The sequence below is a fragment of the Pongo pygmaeus genome, chromosome 5 (genome assembly GCF_028885625.2).
Source record: "Pongo pygmaeus isolate AG05252 chromosome 5, NHGRI_mPonPyg2-v2.0_pri, whole genome shotgun sequence".
NCBI classification, from domain to species: Eukaryota; Metazoa; Chordata; class Mammalia; order Primates; family Hominidae; genus Pongo; species Pongo pygmaeus.
The window spans coordinates 45905110-45922938 of NC_072378.2; the positions used below are offsets into that span (position 1 = coordinate 45905110).

A 17829-nucleotide genomic window follows, 5' to 3' on the forward strand; every position below is an offset into this window, starting at 1 on the left:
TCCCACTTTCAAAACCGACTATCTAGTAGCTTATGACCCTCCCTGTCCACCCCCAGAGAAGTTGTGAGTTTCTGGTTTGATTTCACTGTTGCTAAGACGAGACCTCTGACAAGATTTTAAATTCTTTTAAGGCGTTAAAGGAAATGATAGGAACATGATAGGATATCTTTTTGATGTTCCTTCATTGATGAAGGAGCCTACCAAGAGTAAATAACAGTAAGACATTATTTTGGAATTTCTTTATATGGAGTTGAGGAAAATAAACTTGTCTGACTTAGTAAAAATTTCACTTCAAATATCTAAAGTGCAATGAGAAAAAAAAGAGGAAAAAAATCCATGAGGATTTGGTTTTAAAGTCTGGTGAGTGAACCTATGTGATCAGAGTGTTGGGTTGGTTTACACATTGACCTGGCACACGTGGGTTTTTAAAGCCCTCTGGGATTCTCTGGGGGTGAAGAACTTAAGGATCAATGCTGTTAAGACTGCAAAGTGGGGGAAAAAGACTATAAAGTGACTAGTGCATTTGAAGGTCTGTCTGTGGCTTGCTGTTCCTTTATGGGAAAGCTAAAGTTTTCTTTTTTTTTTTCTTGTAACAATTCTATCATTATTTTAATTGATATTTACAGATTTTTCCCTCCATCTTCTGTTATAATTTTTAGGTGCTTCAGAACTGGGCCCTTTTTCAGACCCCAGGCAGTTCCCAAGCATTTCATCCCTCACTGAGAGCCGCTTCTCCAACCCACGAATGCACTATCCAGCCACCTTTACTTACACCCCGCCAGTCACCTCAGGCATGTCCCTCGGTATGTCCGCCACCACTCACTACCACACCTACCTGCCACCACCCTATCCCGGCTCTTCCCAAAGCCAGAGTGGACCCTTCCAGACCAGCAGCACTCCATATCTCTACTATGGCACTTCGTCAGGATCCTATCAGTTTCCCATGGTGCCGGGGGGAGACCGGTCTCCTTCCAGAATGCTTCCGCCATGCACCACCACCTCGAATGGCAGCACGCTATTAAATCCAAATTTGCCTAACCAGAATGATGGTGTTGACGCTGATGGAAGCCACAGCAGTTCCCCAACTGTTTTGAATTCTAGTGGCAGAATGGATGAATCTGTTTGGCGACCATATTGAAATTCCTCAGCAGTGGCCCAGTGGTATCTGGGGGCCACATCCCACACGTATCAATATATACATATATAGAGAGAGTGCATATATATGTATATCGATTAGCTATCTACAAAGTGCCTATTTTTTAGAAGATTTTTCATTCACTCACTCAGTCATGATCTTGCAGCCATAAGAGGGTAGATATTGAGAAGCAGAAGGCTCAAGAGAGACAATCGCAATCGAGCTTCAGATTGTTTACTATTTAAGATGTACTTTTACAAAGGAACAAAGAAGGGAAAAGGTATTTTTGTTTTTGTTGTTTGGTCTGTTATCATCAGTAACCTGTTCATATGCCAATTCAGAGAGGTGGACTCCAGGTTCAGGAGGGAGAAGAGCAAAACCGCTTCCTCTCTGTGCTTTGAAACCTCACACCCTCATGGTGGCAGCTGTGTATGGACCAGTGCCCTCCGCAGACAGCTTACAAAACCAGTTGAGGTGCACTAAAGGGACATGAGGTAGAATGGACGCTTCCATCACAGTACCATCATTCAGAATAACTCTTCCAATTTCTGCTTTCAGACATGCTGCAGGTCCTCATCTGGGTTCGTTTTTTTTTTTTTCTTTTTTCCTGCTCTAAGAAAGTGACTTCAAAAATAACTGATCAGGATAGATTATTTTATTTTACTTTTTAACACTCCTTCTCCCCTTTTCCCACTGAACCAAAAACAAATCCTATCCCTAAAACCTGCCTTCTCCTTTTATGCAAAACTGAAAATGGTAATACATTATTATAGCCATAATGGTATAGATAGTGTTTGCGTTTGGCTATGTGTTATTTGTTTTCTTTTTTTTAAATTATGAATATGTGTAAAATCTGAGGTAACTTGCTAACGTGAATGGTCATATAACTTTAAAGATATATTTATAATTATTTAATGACATTTGGACCCTTGAAACATTTCTTAGTGTATTGATATGTTGACTTCGGTCTCTAAAAGTGCTCTTTATTAAATAACAAATTTCTTCAGTGGTCTAGAGCCATATCTGAAATATTGCTAAGCAATTTCAGTTCATCCAGGCACAATGTGATTTTAAAAAATACTTCCATCTCCAAATATTTTAGATATAGATTGTTTTTGTGATGTATGAAGGAAATGTTATGTTTAGTTCTTTCAGATCTTTGAATGCCTCTAACACAGCTTTGCCTTCTAAAGCAGTAATTAGGGATTTAAAAAACAACCTTTAGCCCTTTATCAGCATGAAATGCTGGAGTGATGTGGTTTTCTAATTTCTTTGGGGTAATTATGACTCTTGTCATATTAAAAAGACAAGCACAAGTAAATCATTGAACTACAGAAAAATGTTCTGTGGTTTCATAGTTAAGCAAAACTCTAAATCGCCAGGCTTCATAGCAAAGACATAGTCAGCTAAAAGCCACACATGTGGATAGAGGATCAATTATGAGACACCTAGTACAGGAGAGCAAAATTGCACCAGGGATTCTTAACCAACCAGCCTTACCAAACAACACAACAGGGGAACCCCAATCTGCCTTACCCAAGGCCCCACTGGCAGCTTTCCACAGAATTTGCATTTAGAGGAGCAGAATGACATCACTGTCCTTTGGGAGTAGGTCCTCTGAAAAGGCAGCCAAGTTCCAGCAGGTAGCTGAGCTGAGAGGACATATGGCCCATGGGGACCTACAGACAGCCTTTGACATTTGTATTTCTTACAATGGAGGGCCAAGGAGGGCAAGGGGGTGTGGAGTTTGGTGTCTACTACTGTGTACGAATTTGAGCTAGAGCCCTTCTGTGGCATGCACTTTGACCACTCCTGGCAGTCACATGGCAGATTTCCAAGTGCAAATCCTTAATCCAAACAAGGATCATCTAATGACACCACCAGGCCAATCCCTGCTCTCCTCCCCGAAAAGTCAGGGTCCCTTCATTGGAATCCTCCACCCACCCAAGCAGAATTTAGCAGAGATTTGCCTTCAAACCCTAACAGCCCCCTTGTTCTCTGGTCCTTCTCAAACCCACCTTTGTAGGCCACCCAGCATTGCAGGACAGCGTGTGGGGCAGCTGGACCTGTGCTTTCTGCCTGGGAGTCTCCCTTGGAATTCATCCTGACTCCTTCTAATAAAAATGGATGGGAAAACAAAACACTTTGCCTTCTAAAGGCTGTATACCAAGTATGCTTAGATAAATAAGCCACTTTTTCTATTACTTAAGTAAGATGGAAGTAGTAATTGATACTATTTATTGTTTGTGTGTGGTAGCTTGAAGCACACCACTGTCCATTTATTTGTAAGTGTAAAATATGTGTGTTCGTTTCAGCAGCACTTAAAAAAGCCAGTGTCTGGTTACACATTTCAATTTTAATTAATTGACATAAAAATGCTACCGCCAGTGCCAGCTGCATCCTATTTAATTAAAAAGGTACTATATTTGTACATTATTTTTTAATGTTAAAAGGGCTTTTTTAAGTTTACAGTACACATACCGAGTGACTTTAGGGATGCTTTTGTGTTGAAATGTTACTATAGTGGCTGCAGGCAGCAACCCAGAAACACTTTAGAAGCTTTTTTTCCTTGGGAAAAATTCAAGCACTTCTTCCCTCCACCCTCACTCCAACCACCCCAATGGGGGTAATTCACATTTCTTAGAACAAATTCTGCCCTTTTTTGGTCTAGGGATTAAAATTTTGTTTTTCTTTCTTTCTTTTTTTTTTTTTTTTCACTGAACCCTTAATTTGCACTGGGTCATGTGTTTGATTTGTGATTTCAAGACCAAAGCAAAGTCTTACTACTACTGTGGAACCATGTACTAGTTCCTGGGAATTAAAATAGCGTGGTTCTGTATGTAGCACAAACATTGCTGGAATTTACAGTCTTATCAATGCAGCCACATTTTTATCCATTTCAGTTGTCTCACAAATTTTAACCCATATCAGAGTTCCAGAACAGGTACCACACCTTTGGTTTTAGATTAGTGGAATAACATTCAGCCCAGAACTGAGAAACTCAACGGATTAACTATTGTTTGCTCTTTAGACGGTCTCACTGCCTCTCCCTTGCCAGGGCCGTTTCAAAATGAACAGAGAAGTCCACACCATTAGGGACCATCTGTGATAAATTCAGAAGGGAGGAGATGTGTGTACAGCTTTAAGGATTCCCTCCATTCCGAGGAAAGGGACTGGCCCAGAATCCAGGTTAATACATGGAAACACGAAGCATTAGCAAAAGTAATCGTTATACCTATGGTATTTGAAAGAACAATAATAAAAGACACTTCTTCCAAACCTTGAATTTGTTGTTTTTAGAAAACGAATGCATTTAAAAAATATTTTCTATGTGAGAATTTTTTAGATGTTTGTTTACTTCATGTTTACAAATAACTGTTTGCTTTTTAATGCAGTACTTTGAAATATATCAGCCAAAACCATAACTTACAATAATTTCTTAGGTATTCTGAATAAAATTCCATTTCTTTTGGATATGCTTTACCATTCTTAGGTTTCTGTGGAACAAAAATATTTGTAGCATTTTGTGTAAATACAAGCTTTCATTTTTATTTTTTCCAATTGCTATTGCCCAAGAATTGCTTTCCATGCACATATTGTAAAAATTCCGCTTTGTGCCACAGGTCATGATTGTGGATGAGTTTACTCTTAACTTCAAAGGGACTATTTGTATTGTATGTTGCAACTGTAAATTGAATTATTTGGCATTTTTCTCATGATTGTAATATTAATTTGAAGTTTGAATTTAATTTTCAATAAAATGGCTTTTTTGGTTTTGTTATGTGTGTACCTTGGGTCTTTTCTTGTTCACGGTTTCTCCCTAGTCTGATGTCTACTCCTGCTTACACCTGGGCACTGTTTGGTCTTAGGACTTGCCAGGGCTAGCTAAGAGAAGAGATGCTATATTACTGGGGAGAAGAAAAAAAATCTTGGTAAACGGTGTCTTCTTGTTTTGTCCTATTCCTAGAGAGGGGTGGGCAAAGAATCTAGCAGTGAACTCACTTCCTTACTAGCTTGTGTCTGAAGGAAGGAGTGCTCACCTCATCCTTGAGTAAGGCCATTTATTCCAACTGGGGGACCTATCAGAGGTATAGATGCAGTCTTGATGACTTCATGATTCTAATCTCTGAGAACATGAACAGGGCCCCGCAAGTGAACCTCTGGCTATCAACAGAAGATCTCAGGCAGCCCAGATATAGGCTAGTCTGTTTTCCTTTCCACATCTCTTTTGGGTTCTTAAAAATAAAGTCAACCAAAGCCCAAGGATGAGTAAAAATGGACCTTGGCCTGGAGGGCTATAGCCTCAGAAGAATTCTCCTAGTGAACATAACTATAGTTTGGAGATTTTTTTTTCCCTTGGCCATTGTTTATTTTTGGTAAGTCCCCCCCTTGTGATAAGGTTGAAGGCCTGGGGTAGAAAGGTTGCTTTCTCTGTGTCCTATGCTTTCTGAATGCTTGGGCTCACCACAATTCTAAAATAGGGACCCAGGAAATCGTGGTGCAGAGAAGGTCAGCCAGTGGCCAAGCTGACCCACATCATAGGGAGAGTTAGAGACCTTGAAGATCTGCTCATTCTTAACCCTTTGGGACTATTTTCTAAGAAGTCTTGGAAATAGTTAAATTCCAAGAATAGGAAATGTCCTGAAAGCACTTGGGTGAGCTTAAGCCAGGGAACTTGTCTGCAACTCTGAGGATGTAGATTGATTTATTTAAAAAAAAATCAAACATCTGTGTGACTTTAAAGGGCATTCACAAGGGAGGTGGTCACGGTGGCTTTCTTTCTGTCTCCACTTTTCTCCATCAGGATGGTCTAGGGCGAATCCCTTTATTCCTCTGTGTCTCAGTTTCTTGGTTTATGAAAAGGCACTGGGCTAGATCTTGGCACTATTGGCATTTCAGACTGGGTAATTCTTTGTGTGTGTGTGTGTCAGGGATGCTGTCCCGTGCATTGTAGGATGTTTAGCAGCATTCCTAGCCTCTACCCACTAAACGTTAGGAGCACCTCCCTAGTTAGGACAATCAAAAATGTCTCCAGACGTTGCCAAATGGTCCCTGGGTGGCAAGATCACCACCGATTGAGAACCACTGAACTAGAGGCTTTATTGACAGAACTGATATGAGAATACGTTGCTTATTAAATCAGAGTAGCCAGGCAGAGGCTGAGGGACTTCCCAGTGACGGCTACACATCAACCTTTTCCATCCCTTCACCTGATGGCACCCCAAGATTTGGATGTATTGTGAGGGCTGCTGTTGGCTTTTTCATCTGCACTTCTTCACTCCTCTCTGCAACATGGGCTGTGCAGCCAGTGAACAGCCCAGCTGTGGGGCTTTGTTAAGCCTGGATTGGTTGGCCATATTTATCATGGCCTGTTTCTCACTGAAATGGCAGGCGGAAGAAGAAAGCAATTTCTGCAGTGTTTTTGACCCCTGGTGTCCCCTATCCCCCAAATATTTAATCATCAGGCATTTCTGCAAGAGTGGGTGTTTCCTGTTAACTCAATCCCAGCCAGGACTGGCCCAATAAACACCTCAGGTCTCTGTCACAGAGTTTATTTGGCTGGGAAATGGGTATTGCCATGTAAACAGGAAGGCCCCTGAAGTTATTATCTGCAGACGCAGTGGAAGAGCCACATATTTATATTTATGGGACTTGAAAACAGTATGAAAGGCAAGGGAGGATGTCAGGGAAGCCCTCATTGGCAGTCAGTGAGAGCAGGTCCTACAGCTGTTTATCAGTTAATTTTTCATTCTCTCTGGAAATGGTTGGTAAACAATAATGACCTAGCCAAGAGCCACTGCAGAAATGGAGGTACTGGCTTGCCTGTACCTCGATTACCAGGTTAACAATAAGCAGTGCTATCAGTTGGCCTCTCTGTCCTAACTATTCGAAAATTATTTTAGAGACCAGTCCTAGGAAGCAACAATTTGGAGGTATCTAAAAAGGATGCTTATGATAACAGTGTCACCATCTCTAAGTTCTTCTGGGGAAGCGGAGGACAACTCAACTGACTGCTCCAGTTGTAGCATGTGGGCCAGCTCAGCTGTGAAAATCCCAAGCAAACTCTCATGCATTCACTCCTTAGTCAGTTTCTGTGGGGCTGGAAAGGACATCTTCATGCAAGAGTTCATAACACCTGAGCTGTCCAGGTATTGGTACTGGGAATCAGGCTTGCACCCTAGGCCTATGCACCCCAGGTATAGTCCAAATTGCTCCCAACCCATCTCGGCTCTTCCATTGTCTCTCTCCTCTGGTCCAGAAAAGGTGCTTAAGAAAGGCCAGGTAGGAACCAGTATGTGGAGAGCTGATACTCTTGATTTAAACTCTGGGTTCTGAGCAAAGGCAAGGGAGTCTTTCCTTCCTCACCACCTTTCCTGTGGACCCTGAGAAGCCTCTTTGTGTCTTCCTAGGGGCTTCTCAGCGGTAGCTATTCAATCAGGAGGCCTTGGAAATGAAATTTTAAAAAGTTATGAATCAAAACTTATCAAGGAAAAGGATCCGGTGAAGATGCAAAGGGTAATATACCAGGGATGTGGGTGTGTGGGCGTGTGTGGGGTGTATGTGTGTGTGTGGGGGGGATGTATGTATGTATGTGCGTGTATATGTGTCTGTGGTGCATGTGTGTATGTGTATGTGTGTGGTGCATATGTGTGTGGTGCATGTGTGTATGTGTGTGGTATGTGCACATGTATGTATATGTGTGTGTGGCATGTGTGTATGTGCATATATGTGCGTGTGGTGTGTGTGTATGTGTGTATGTGTGCATGTGTGGTGTGTGTATGTGTGTATATGTGTGGTGTGTGTGGTGTGTATTGTGTGGTGTGTGTGCGCATGTGTATGTGTGTGTATATGTGTGTGGTGTGTGTGTGGTGTGTATGTGTGGTGTGTGTGCATGTGTATGTGTGTGTATATGTGTGTGGTGTGTGTGCATGTGTATATATGTGCGTGTGTGTGTATATTTGTGATGTGTGTGTATGTGTGTGTGTGTGTGTGTGTGGTGTGGTGTATGTGTGTATGTGTGTATATGTGTATGCACACACAGGTATGTGCGTGCCTGAAGGGAGGGAGGGAGGAGGGTGAAGTTTGGAAAGGGTACCTGAACAGCCACCCACTCAGAGAAAGATGGGGCTCACCACCCCCACACACGTACTCAGGAGGCAGTGTTTCTTGGCCTCAGTTTTTTATTTCTGCAAATTCTTCAAAAAAAAAAAAAAGTGCTACCTTTATCCCACAAGTGATAAAGAAACAATTACTTGTCTTCAAATAGGTTATTGGGACAAGGGACACTGGATGCTCCTTAATATGTCAGTTAAGGGAGCAGGGAGAAGCTAACATTTAAGGAGTTTTTAGTAATTTTTGTAAAGCTTTTATTCAAAAGCTTGTGACTTAATCCAGCCCTGCTATTCAGATATGCTCAGCCATTTGGGAAGCAGAGGGATCAAATTTCTGGAAACACATTTAACATTTACCAAAATGTATTTTAATTCATTTCTTATTATCTTGTTGCATTGATGTCAGGCCACTTAGTGGGGTTTTCTGCAAAACTTGCTTCCTGTTTTAGCATTGCAAACATAGCTCACTTCTTGATTGCTATCTATTCTTTCCAGGTCATTCCGTCCCACTCCGTAGCCAATGAAAAGGGAAGAATTTCCCCCACCTGCTATTCTTATAAAGAAATCAAGGACATAGAGCAAAATACTTTTAACAAAAAGGCAAAATTCTTCCACATAAGCCCTTCAGGGAGTAGCTCTTGCAGCAGTAACATTAAATGGGACCGGAACACAAAAATGCACAGGCTCATGTGGCCTTAGGAAATTTCTCTGGGAGGACCAAAAGTGCTAGAGTTAACCCGAATGTGGAAAATGGAAATAGGATAGAGTGAGCTTTGTGGAATTAGAGATACAGTATATAATGCCAGAAATTAAGGGTGTTTTTGAGAGAGGGGAATACCAAGAACACCCAAAACACAATTGGATGATGGATTGATAGAAAAGTACAAATTTATTTAAAAGCAGCAAAAAGCAGATAACAAAACCACAAGACATATAGAATTGCGGCACGATTAATAAAACAGTATTAGGATTAAATCACCTTTGACATACTTTCCTTCCTAAATGAAGTCACCTATGTATCCTAACTCCATCTATCTCCAGCAGTGAAATAGTTGGACCAATTTCACTTTCTGTTTCTCTGTGAGTTTCCCTTCATTCTTCTGCCCCCAAATGAGAGGAGCCTTTTGTGGGATCATTATTTATCCCAGAAATGCTTTAGCCTGATTTTGTTCTCCCTAACCATCACTTAGTATTTAAAATCCTAGAAATCACAATGACTTTACTCTTTTTTAGCAGAGTGCTTAAAGAGTCTTTGTGTGTGTAGATTTGGGGGCGTAGAACATTCGGCTCCTTGCAGAAATCTTATTTATGGCTTCACAGATGAGAAATACAGAGATTATTATTGAATACGATTCTCAACCACACCTTCTGGAGCACAAACTGTGAGCTCAGGTTGTGCAGGGAAAGATTGGTGAACCAACCGTCATTCCTCGTGGGCATGAGAGGGAGAGAAGGATCCAAGGAGAAAGCAAGTTTGAACTTCAGCAAGGAGTTAAGTCGTTAATAGGAACTCAGTTTTTTTTATTGGCTAATAAAACCTCTCAGGGTTTTTCATATTATATGGTCCCTTCAGGCTCCTAGCCCAATGGCTTAAAAAAAGGGAAAGACAAAAACAACAACAAAAAGCTGGAGCCTAAATACCAATGCAGTCCCAGTCTTGTTTACTTTTTCATTTCCGCAGTTGTAAAAAAAAAAAAAAAAAAAAAAAATTCCTCTGGTAGTTCAACTTTATCATAGGAAATGCAGGAACGGACCGGTGTTTGAACAACTCCAGTCATTCCTGCCTCCCAGTGAAAGGAAAAAATATGCTCTGTCTCTGTGTGCCTGTTTCAGAAAAAAAGTAGACCACGCTGCAAATGATGGATGCATCAGGAAATCTTAAAATGAAAGCAGGGGTGGAAGGAGGGAGCACAGATATTGAACTGAAACACATCTCTGGAATCCTGAATGCAAATGATCTCTGTCCTTTTATTGCCAGTGGTGCTGTTCTCCCAACAGAGCAGGATGTTCTTGTTTTTAATAATAGCCAGGCCAGATGCTAAATTCTCCTCAGCAACATGCTGTATAAGTGAGAAGGCAAACAGCTGATTCCTGTTAAGACGAACACCAGGAGAATAAGCCAGAAAGTACGAGAATTCTCTGGAGGTTTTTGCTTTGTAAACCCCTGTTTGGCAGAAAGATCACAGAATCTGAACTGGAAACACAGTGTGTCCCCTGCACCCGTTCCTCGGCGGAGCTGCTTGCTGGGGGCCTTTGAGCCTCTCGCCTTTGCCATCCAACCCTTTTCTAAGCTGTCCAGAAGACGAGCTCACAGGTTTCCCAAGAGGGAAAGTCGGAAGCCCTGAGCCCTTTGACTTTTAATGACTGTAGAAAAATACTCATCAATAGGAGGATTTTTTTTTACTTGCTCCTTGCCGTAAAAAATAGCGAAATCCTGAACACGAGCCAGTATTTTTAAATGGCATCTTTGTTCCATCTTTTTCACTACCTTCTTCCCCCTGTCAGAGTCCATCAAATCCCTCAGATACTATTCCTTTCAGAATAAGCCACACATGCAAGATGCTGCTTTCTTCTTTCCCAGGGAGCTGCCAGAGCCTGTGTGGTGTTCTGTGCGGCTGGGCTGACCAGATCAGACAGTGACCAGGCTGCACGCTGCTGCTAGCTCATGCCACCTCCAAATGCTGCCCTGAAGGCCCTTCCTGGAGAGCAGGGGTGCCCTGTGGAAGGGGTCTGCACAATGTTGTCTTCCAGTCACTCCTGGGGGCTTTGCTTCCAAGGTCTGCAGGAAAGTGAGCGAGAGAAGAAGGGGATGTTAGGAGCAGGTTGAGAGGCTCGCCCCAGAATAAGTTCCCCAAAGACACCTTTCATTACCTTTCCTGTTCACATCATCCTCCTAAACCCTCATACTTTCTCTCTCCAACTGCCACATCCTCCCTTGAAATGCAGAAAGCGCACATTATCCTTTCTATTTTTTCCTCCCTAGCTGTCCTTGAAGTTCACTTGGCCTTGATCTCACTAGTATGAACATCCCGGGGGAAAGGAATGGGAGCCAAAGATGATTTTCCTCCTTCCCTACTTAGGATGGCACTGAAGCCCATTGTTTTAATGTCCTTTTGAGGAAAAGTCAGATTTGGTACCAGTAGCATGATCACATAGGTACCTGGCACTTTTCTTAATGTTTAACGTGCCTTATCTTAATCTTCCCAGCAACCTATGAAGAAGTTAGTACTGTGTTTATCCCCATTTTACTGATAGGAAAACTGAGGTTCAGACTTGTCCAAAGTTATACAGCTATTAAGCCTCAAGTCTAGATCTGCTTGATACCAGAGACTATGTTCCTAAGCTCAAACTTTGGGAACAATCTCTTTATCATCTGTATAATGGAGGTTATGAGAAGTAAATGAATTAGTGAGATCTAAAAATGCCCAGCAAAGTGTCTGGCACGTAATAGATGTAAACTAGATGGTATGTATTATTATTGTTGATAATAATTAAGATTGTTTTTAAAAGCATAAATAAAATTTTCAATTAGTTGGAATCACAATAGAGCTGAAGCCAGAAGTGGAAGATTTTTAAAAAATACTATTTTAACATTTTTAAAAATGTTGCTCTTTGACAGAGGTTTTTTTCCCATATATTTTATAAACTATTTTTCTACTGAACATTAAGGTTCAGGCTGTTACAACAGCCATTAGTCCGTTTCATTAAGGTTAAGTTTGGCAATTGGCTTACTATGGGCTGCTTCCCTAGGGAACCCAGAGATATCGTATCACATAAACCATGAATGGAATACATCAACACCTTCAGAACAAGAATGTTGACCTTACCCCCATCCCAATCCTCAATCTGTAGTTTCTTCCAAGGTTTTCCATGTAGGTATGTTGCGTTTTGTGTGAACATTGTCACTGAAAAAGTTATTATTGCACCTAATTTGGCAGCATTGGCTTCATCTAACTAGAAAGAGACCCAAGCCAAGAAATTCCTGTCAACTTCAACCCTTACCTTTCTATGAATGGCTCTGGGGTCCTCCTTGCAATCTGACAAAGGGGCACTACCCAGTTCCTTCACATCTGAAGTGGAACCCCTGATCTGGGCAAGGCTTTGTGTTGGTGTGCAGAAGCCTGGAGGAGCCCAGGGATGGGGCACGACTGTTTCTTGCCCTAAATGATTTAAATCACTTTGAATGAATAGGTAGACTTCTCTCCAAGTATCTTAAAGTACCTTGCAGACAATTTTCTTAAATCTATATGGAAAAAAATATTATATTTTACTGAAAGTCCAGATAATAGAAATTATCTCTCTCCCTCTCACACTCTCTCCCTTCTTTTCTTTCTTCTCTTTGAAAATATTTATTGAACAGCTACTATAGGCAGACCAATATGTTGGAAGGCTTGCCGTCATTAAGAAGCATATTGGAAAGCATGTCTGTTCAACTTAATCTATTTCAGTAAAAGAGGTTTTTGTCATGCCATTCTTTATTTTAAGCAAATTCGTGAATTCTTCAGATTGCAAAAAACAGATATTAAAAGTTAGTAATTAGTTTATAGAGAGAATTTAGACAGTTTTGATTTCTGTTTATAGCCAGTTTCATTTTCCATTTCTCATTTCCTAAAGCAAACACTCAAATATTTGTAAGGTACTTGGCATCTATATTTAGTCACACAAGACTTTCATTCCCACCACATATATGGGTGGTTTGGTGTTCTAAAAGTGGGCGATTTTCATACAGTCAAAGAGGGAAAATCTGCTCTTCCATTTTCTCCACCCTGTTGTAGCAGCCATGGAGCCAACTCTCCATGAAGGGGTTGAGCAGTGTATTGAAAGGGGGACATCAGAAAGTGGCAAAAAGTTCTGGGTTCCAGATCCTTAACCCCTACTAACTAGATGCGTGACCCTGAACAAGCCACTTAACCTCTCTTGACCTTCTCTTTAACTCGGGACAATAACAATAATATATTGCCAGCCAGATGGTCTGCTGAAGGACCATGGAGCTCTTACCTATAGATTTGGAATGGCTTTTAGAATGGAGAAATTATGAGGAGTTTTAAAAGACTAGAGTCTGTCTAACATTAAGAAAGAGAATGGGGTCCATTGTTTACTGCAGAACTGGCAAAATGGTCATTTTGTAGAGGACGGGGAAATGGAATCCCAGAGAGGTCAAATCACTTTTGAAGGATCACCCCATAGACAGATGATTGGAAGTCAAGGGTCAGGACATCTATTTCAAGCAGTTTGTATACTCACTCACCGTAAGAGATATTTCCTTCCTTCATAATAGTAGCACCTTCTGCATTATATTTTCATTAACTACTTTTTTAATTTCCTAGTTTTCATGAACGTATTTTCATTTGTTATAAATTTAGGCAAACTGATTTATTAAAACTTTCTTATATAAATTAATTTCCAACGTGCTGATCCCATACCATGCTCCAGCTAACCTTATTAATTAAAGACCTGTTATATGTTACTTTATTTAAAACATAGATGAAGTTAGCATACCAGGCCTGACTTAGTGGATGAGGAATCCAGTCTAGGAGAATCAGTGCCATTTCTTCGTGGAGAAAGCTGATATATCTGTTGGCAACATGCTTCAAGTTGATTTCCCTTTAGTGGACAAGAGGGATTTTCTCACCCAGACCCTTGCCATCAGTGTTAAGGGTAGTGGCAATGGCCTTGCTATGGAAAGGTCTTTCTATTTGCTGTTTCAAGCTTTCACCTCTAGAGATGGGGCCATAGTCTTAACTTCATTAACATGATGTCCTAGCCACCTAAGCAAATCAAAGCATAACAGCTATTCTTGAAAAAGGGCTTGTCATCTCAATTGTACCTTTTATCTGCTTGCTATCTAAGTTACCTGTAACCAATATCCCTTTGTATTAGTCCATTTTCACACTGCTGACAAAGACATATCCAAGACTGGGAAATCTACAAAAGAAAGAGGTCTAATTGGACTCACAGTTCCATGTGGCTGGGGAGGCCTCACGATCATGGTGGAAGGCAAGGAGGAGCAAATCATGTCTTACATGGATGGTGGCAGGCAAAGAGAGAGAACTTGTGCAGGGGAACTCCTCTTTTTAAAACCATCAGATCTCATGAGACTTATTCACTATCATGAGAACAGCACAAGAAAGATTTGCCCCTATGATTCAATCACCTTCCACTGGATCCCTCCCATAACACGTGGGAATTCAAGATGAGATTTGGGTGAAGACACAGCCAAACCATATCACCCTTCAATTTAAAAAGTAGAAGGGGAAAACCATTCTAATGGGGTGATGATAGAGCACACAGGTATTAAGTATAGTGTTAAAAGACTTATAACATAGTTCATCTGACCCTTGTTTAATGATAGACACAGCCATTATTGTGCCAAGTGATTCTCAGACATAAGTGCCAAGCCATTTACAGGGCAGAGGAAGGTGGAAAGCTAACAGGAGGAGGAATCTGTGGCTTCACCACATCCCTTGCTTGAGAAAATAATTGTCATTGCTTTGCTTCAGTCCCCAACTCTAGTCTGATCTTAAGGGAGGGGTTACATTGTATTCATTCAAAAATATTGATTAAACACTTACTAGAAATGATGGAAATGAAAATGAATGAGATACATCTCCACCCTCATGAAGCTCACCATCTGCTCAGAGAGACAGAAATATAAACTTCACGGCCAGGTGCGGTGGCTCACGCCTGTAATCCCAGCACTTTGGGAAGCTGAGGCAGGCGGATCACCTGAGGTCAGGAGTTCAAGGCCAGCCTGGCCAACATGGTGAAACCCTGTCTCTACTAAAAATACAAAAATTAGCCAGGTGTGGTGGTGCACGCCTGTAGTCCCAGCTACTCAGGAGGCTGAGGCAGGAGAATCACTTGAATATGGAAGGCAGAGGTTGCAGGAAGCCAAATTGCACCACTGCACTTTGGCCTGGGCGCCAGAGTGAGACTCCTTCTCAAAAAAAAAAAAAAAAAAAAGAAAAAAAAAAAAAAGAAAAGAGAAAAAGAAAGAAATATAAACTTGTACAGTGCAGCAGGTGCCATATGAACCAAGGGCAGAGGGGGCCCCAAGGAGGCAGCAAGTCCTGGGAAAGGCAGGAAGATGACATCTGGGCTGGATCTGGAAGCCTGAGTAATTCCTTGCCACTCAGGGTCTGAAGCTGAGCTAGTGTCAGCTCACGTCCTTCCTGCAGTGCAGCACCTGGGAGTGGACACATACTGCCAGCATGGAGCTCCCACGTGTAGCTCTTCAGAAAGAAAGAGAAAGAAAGAAAGAAAGAAAGAAAGAAAGAAAAGAAACAAAGAAAGAAAGAAAGAGAGGGAGAGAGAGAGAAAGGAAGGAAGGAAGAAAGAAAAAGAAAGAAAGAAGAAAGAAAGAAAGAGAGAATGATCCCAGGCTCTGCAGCATTCTTTAGCATGCCAGACTACACATCCATGGATAGGATGAGCAAGGGGGTGGAGTGGTGGGGTAGGGTGGGCAGTATGAGAATTTCTGTGGGATAAGAGTCATACTTGGGAAAACCATAGTCAATAGTAGAATTTAATAATTAAAAACCTAGAGAAACATGTATGTTGTTAAAACAGATAACATGAACAAATGTGAGATTTTAATGTTTAACAAAAGAAGGCATAGATATAAAAATGTTGAGAGGACAGCATAAAATGTCAAATTTTCAGTACAGAACAGGGATATATTTTATGTGATTGCTCACCCTGTACCTACTACCAAGTGAACTAGAGTCTTGATGGAGCAGTGAAGGATAATTTTGGCACAAAGGACCCTTCAGCCTTCAATAGGAAAGGTCGTCAAACATAAATGGTTGGGGTAAGACCACTCTGCATGGTCACACATTCAAAGAGCTTGACAAGAGCTATGCTTGTGACTGATCCTATGTAAAATTTTAAAGCAGGATCTTGGTGTCTTCTCTACCCACACCTCCAGAGCTCTCCTTTGGAGGCCCACCATGCCCCTAGAGGACTTCACATGGACTCCCCTCTCTCTAAGCCCACATCAGCTAACCCTTTCCCGTGGACCTCCCCTTTTATAAAATGAACCTGTCCTGACTCTCATCCTGGAGGGGTGAATTTGCATTTCCAGGGAAGTTTTCTGGAACCATGAAAACCTTACCTTCAAAGCCCCATAGGCTTGTGGAAAGGCAGGAACCTTCCTAGGGATGCTTTTTTGGCATCCTCACTTCCCATCCTGGAGCCGCTGCCTCCTTGCGGGCTATTCTTCCCCGCCCAGCTGACAGCCATTCTTCTCTCTCGCGCCCAAGCATCCAGCCCAGATCCCTTGAAGTAAGAGAGGATCTGAGCCCATAGCCGCTGTGGGTTGGGGTGAAAATGAGAGAGAGTTCTGATTCTATCAGAGGCCCATTTTAGGAGCTTGCATTGATTTCTGTCTCTGTGAGAGTTATTTTATTGATTCATGGAATCTTTATTAGAGTTATTAGAACAAATAAAACACATGCATGCACACACACATTAATTCATCTATACCCCTCCCAAACCACTGGCTGGCGAAATGAGTTATATTTCCAGCCCTGACATCTTGCCCGTTTGTCATTCTCCTTCCTGGCCACATCAAGTTCCATCGGGTTTGAGTTTATTGGCTACACAGTTAAGTTTATGTTGTCACAGAAATTAGCACTGATGGACAGGGATATGGCCAGGAAATCAGGAGAGCTCGGCAGCTTCATGGTGTTGGCATAGCTGAGATGTTAGGGTGCCTGGAGCCCTCTCCAAGAAAAATCAAAGCTGGCTCTTTGCAGCAGCAAATGAGTGCAACAAGACACTCCTGAGGGACGAGAGCCTGGACGTGACTGTGAGCCGTCCAGTTCTCATTCTACCCATCCACCCTCCCCCCTTCCTCCCCAACCCTTCTGGTGCCCCCCACTGCCAAAAATCCTTCCCCGTGCAATGGAGGCAGGTCTGGAAGGCCTGAGGTTAAGCTGCTCTCTTCTACAGTTCGTGGTTAGCTTTCGTAGCTACTTGGCTGCTTGACAACGTTGGATAATAATTCAATATTTCTTACTGAAATACTTGACCTTATTGTTAGTTTTTGTGACAAGGGGAATTTAAAGGAGCTGCAAAAATGCAAGCAAGTGTGGCTGAGAAAGGCCAGGGTATGCCACTGAATAGTGAACAGTTTCTTTTTCTGACATCTATAAAATTTAGGTGAAAACAGGTCAACATTGATCTTGGCAAATGGGAAAGCCAGTTCTATTGTTAGCAAACGAGCTTCAGATATAAATGTAAGTCTGGTTCAATCAAAACCACGTTTGGTTTTAGAGACTAGTGATGTACTTTCTATAAAAAAAAAGTGTATTTATATAGACACACGAAGTAAAAATATTCTTTGGCCAAAAAGATCATTTTCTAAGTATCAAATCAACTTGTTGAAGTACCAGATGGGACCCCTTTCATTTTCTTTTAAAATTTGTAGGGTGCCTGCTCCCGGAATCTTCTTTTCTCTTTATTTTGAATCAGCAAGGGCTTTTGAAGATTATAATCATGTATTAAGAAAAATCCTGCGTCGCCTAATGTTGGGACTTATTGCAGACTGCGAGCTCATGGTTGAGAGAGAAATGAAGTTAT

The 17829-nt window shown here is 41.6% G+C and overlaps 1 protein-coding gene across 6 annotated transcripts in view; it reads left to right on the plus strand.

Moving 5' to 3' along the window:
* The window catches only part of RUNX2 (RUNX family transcription factor 2), a 347192-nt gene that overhangs the window by 221627 nt on the left and 107736 nt on the right, over positions 1 to 17829 (plus strand). For 4 of the 6 annotated variants that reach the window (XM_063666238.1, XM_063666239.1, XM_054490200.2 and 1 more), the window contains one exon: positions 660 to 4916. The exons of the other annotated variants lie outside the window; for them this stretch is intronic. In XM_063666238.1, the coding sequence (XP_063522308.1) occupies positions 660 to 1138 (479 nt within the window). In that variant the 3' untranslated portion in view covers positions 1139 to 4916. Of the gene's footprint in view, positions 1 to 659; positions 4917 to 17829 lie in introns of those variants that run through there. 6 annotated transcript variants of the gene reach the window in all.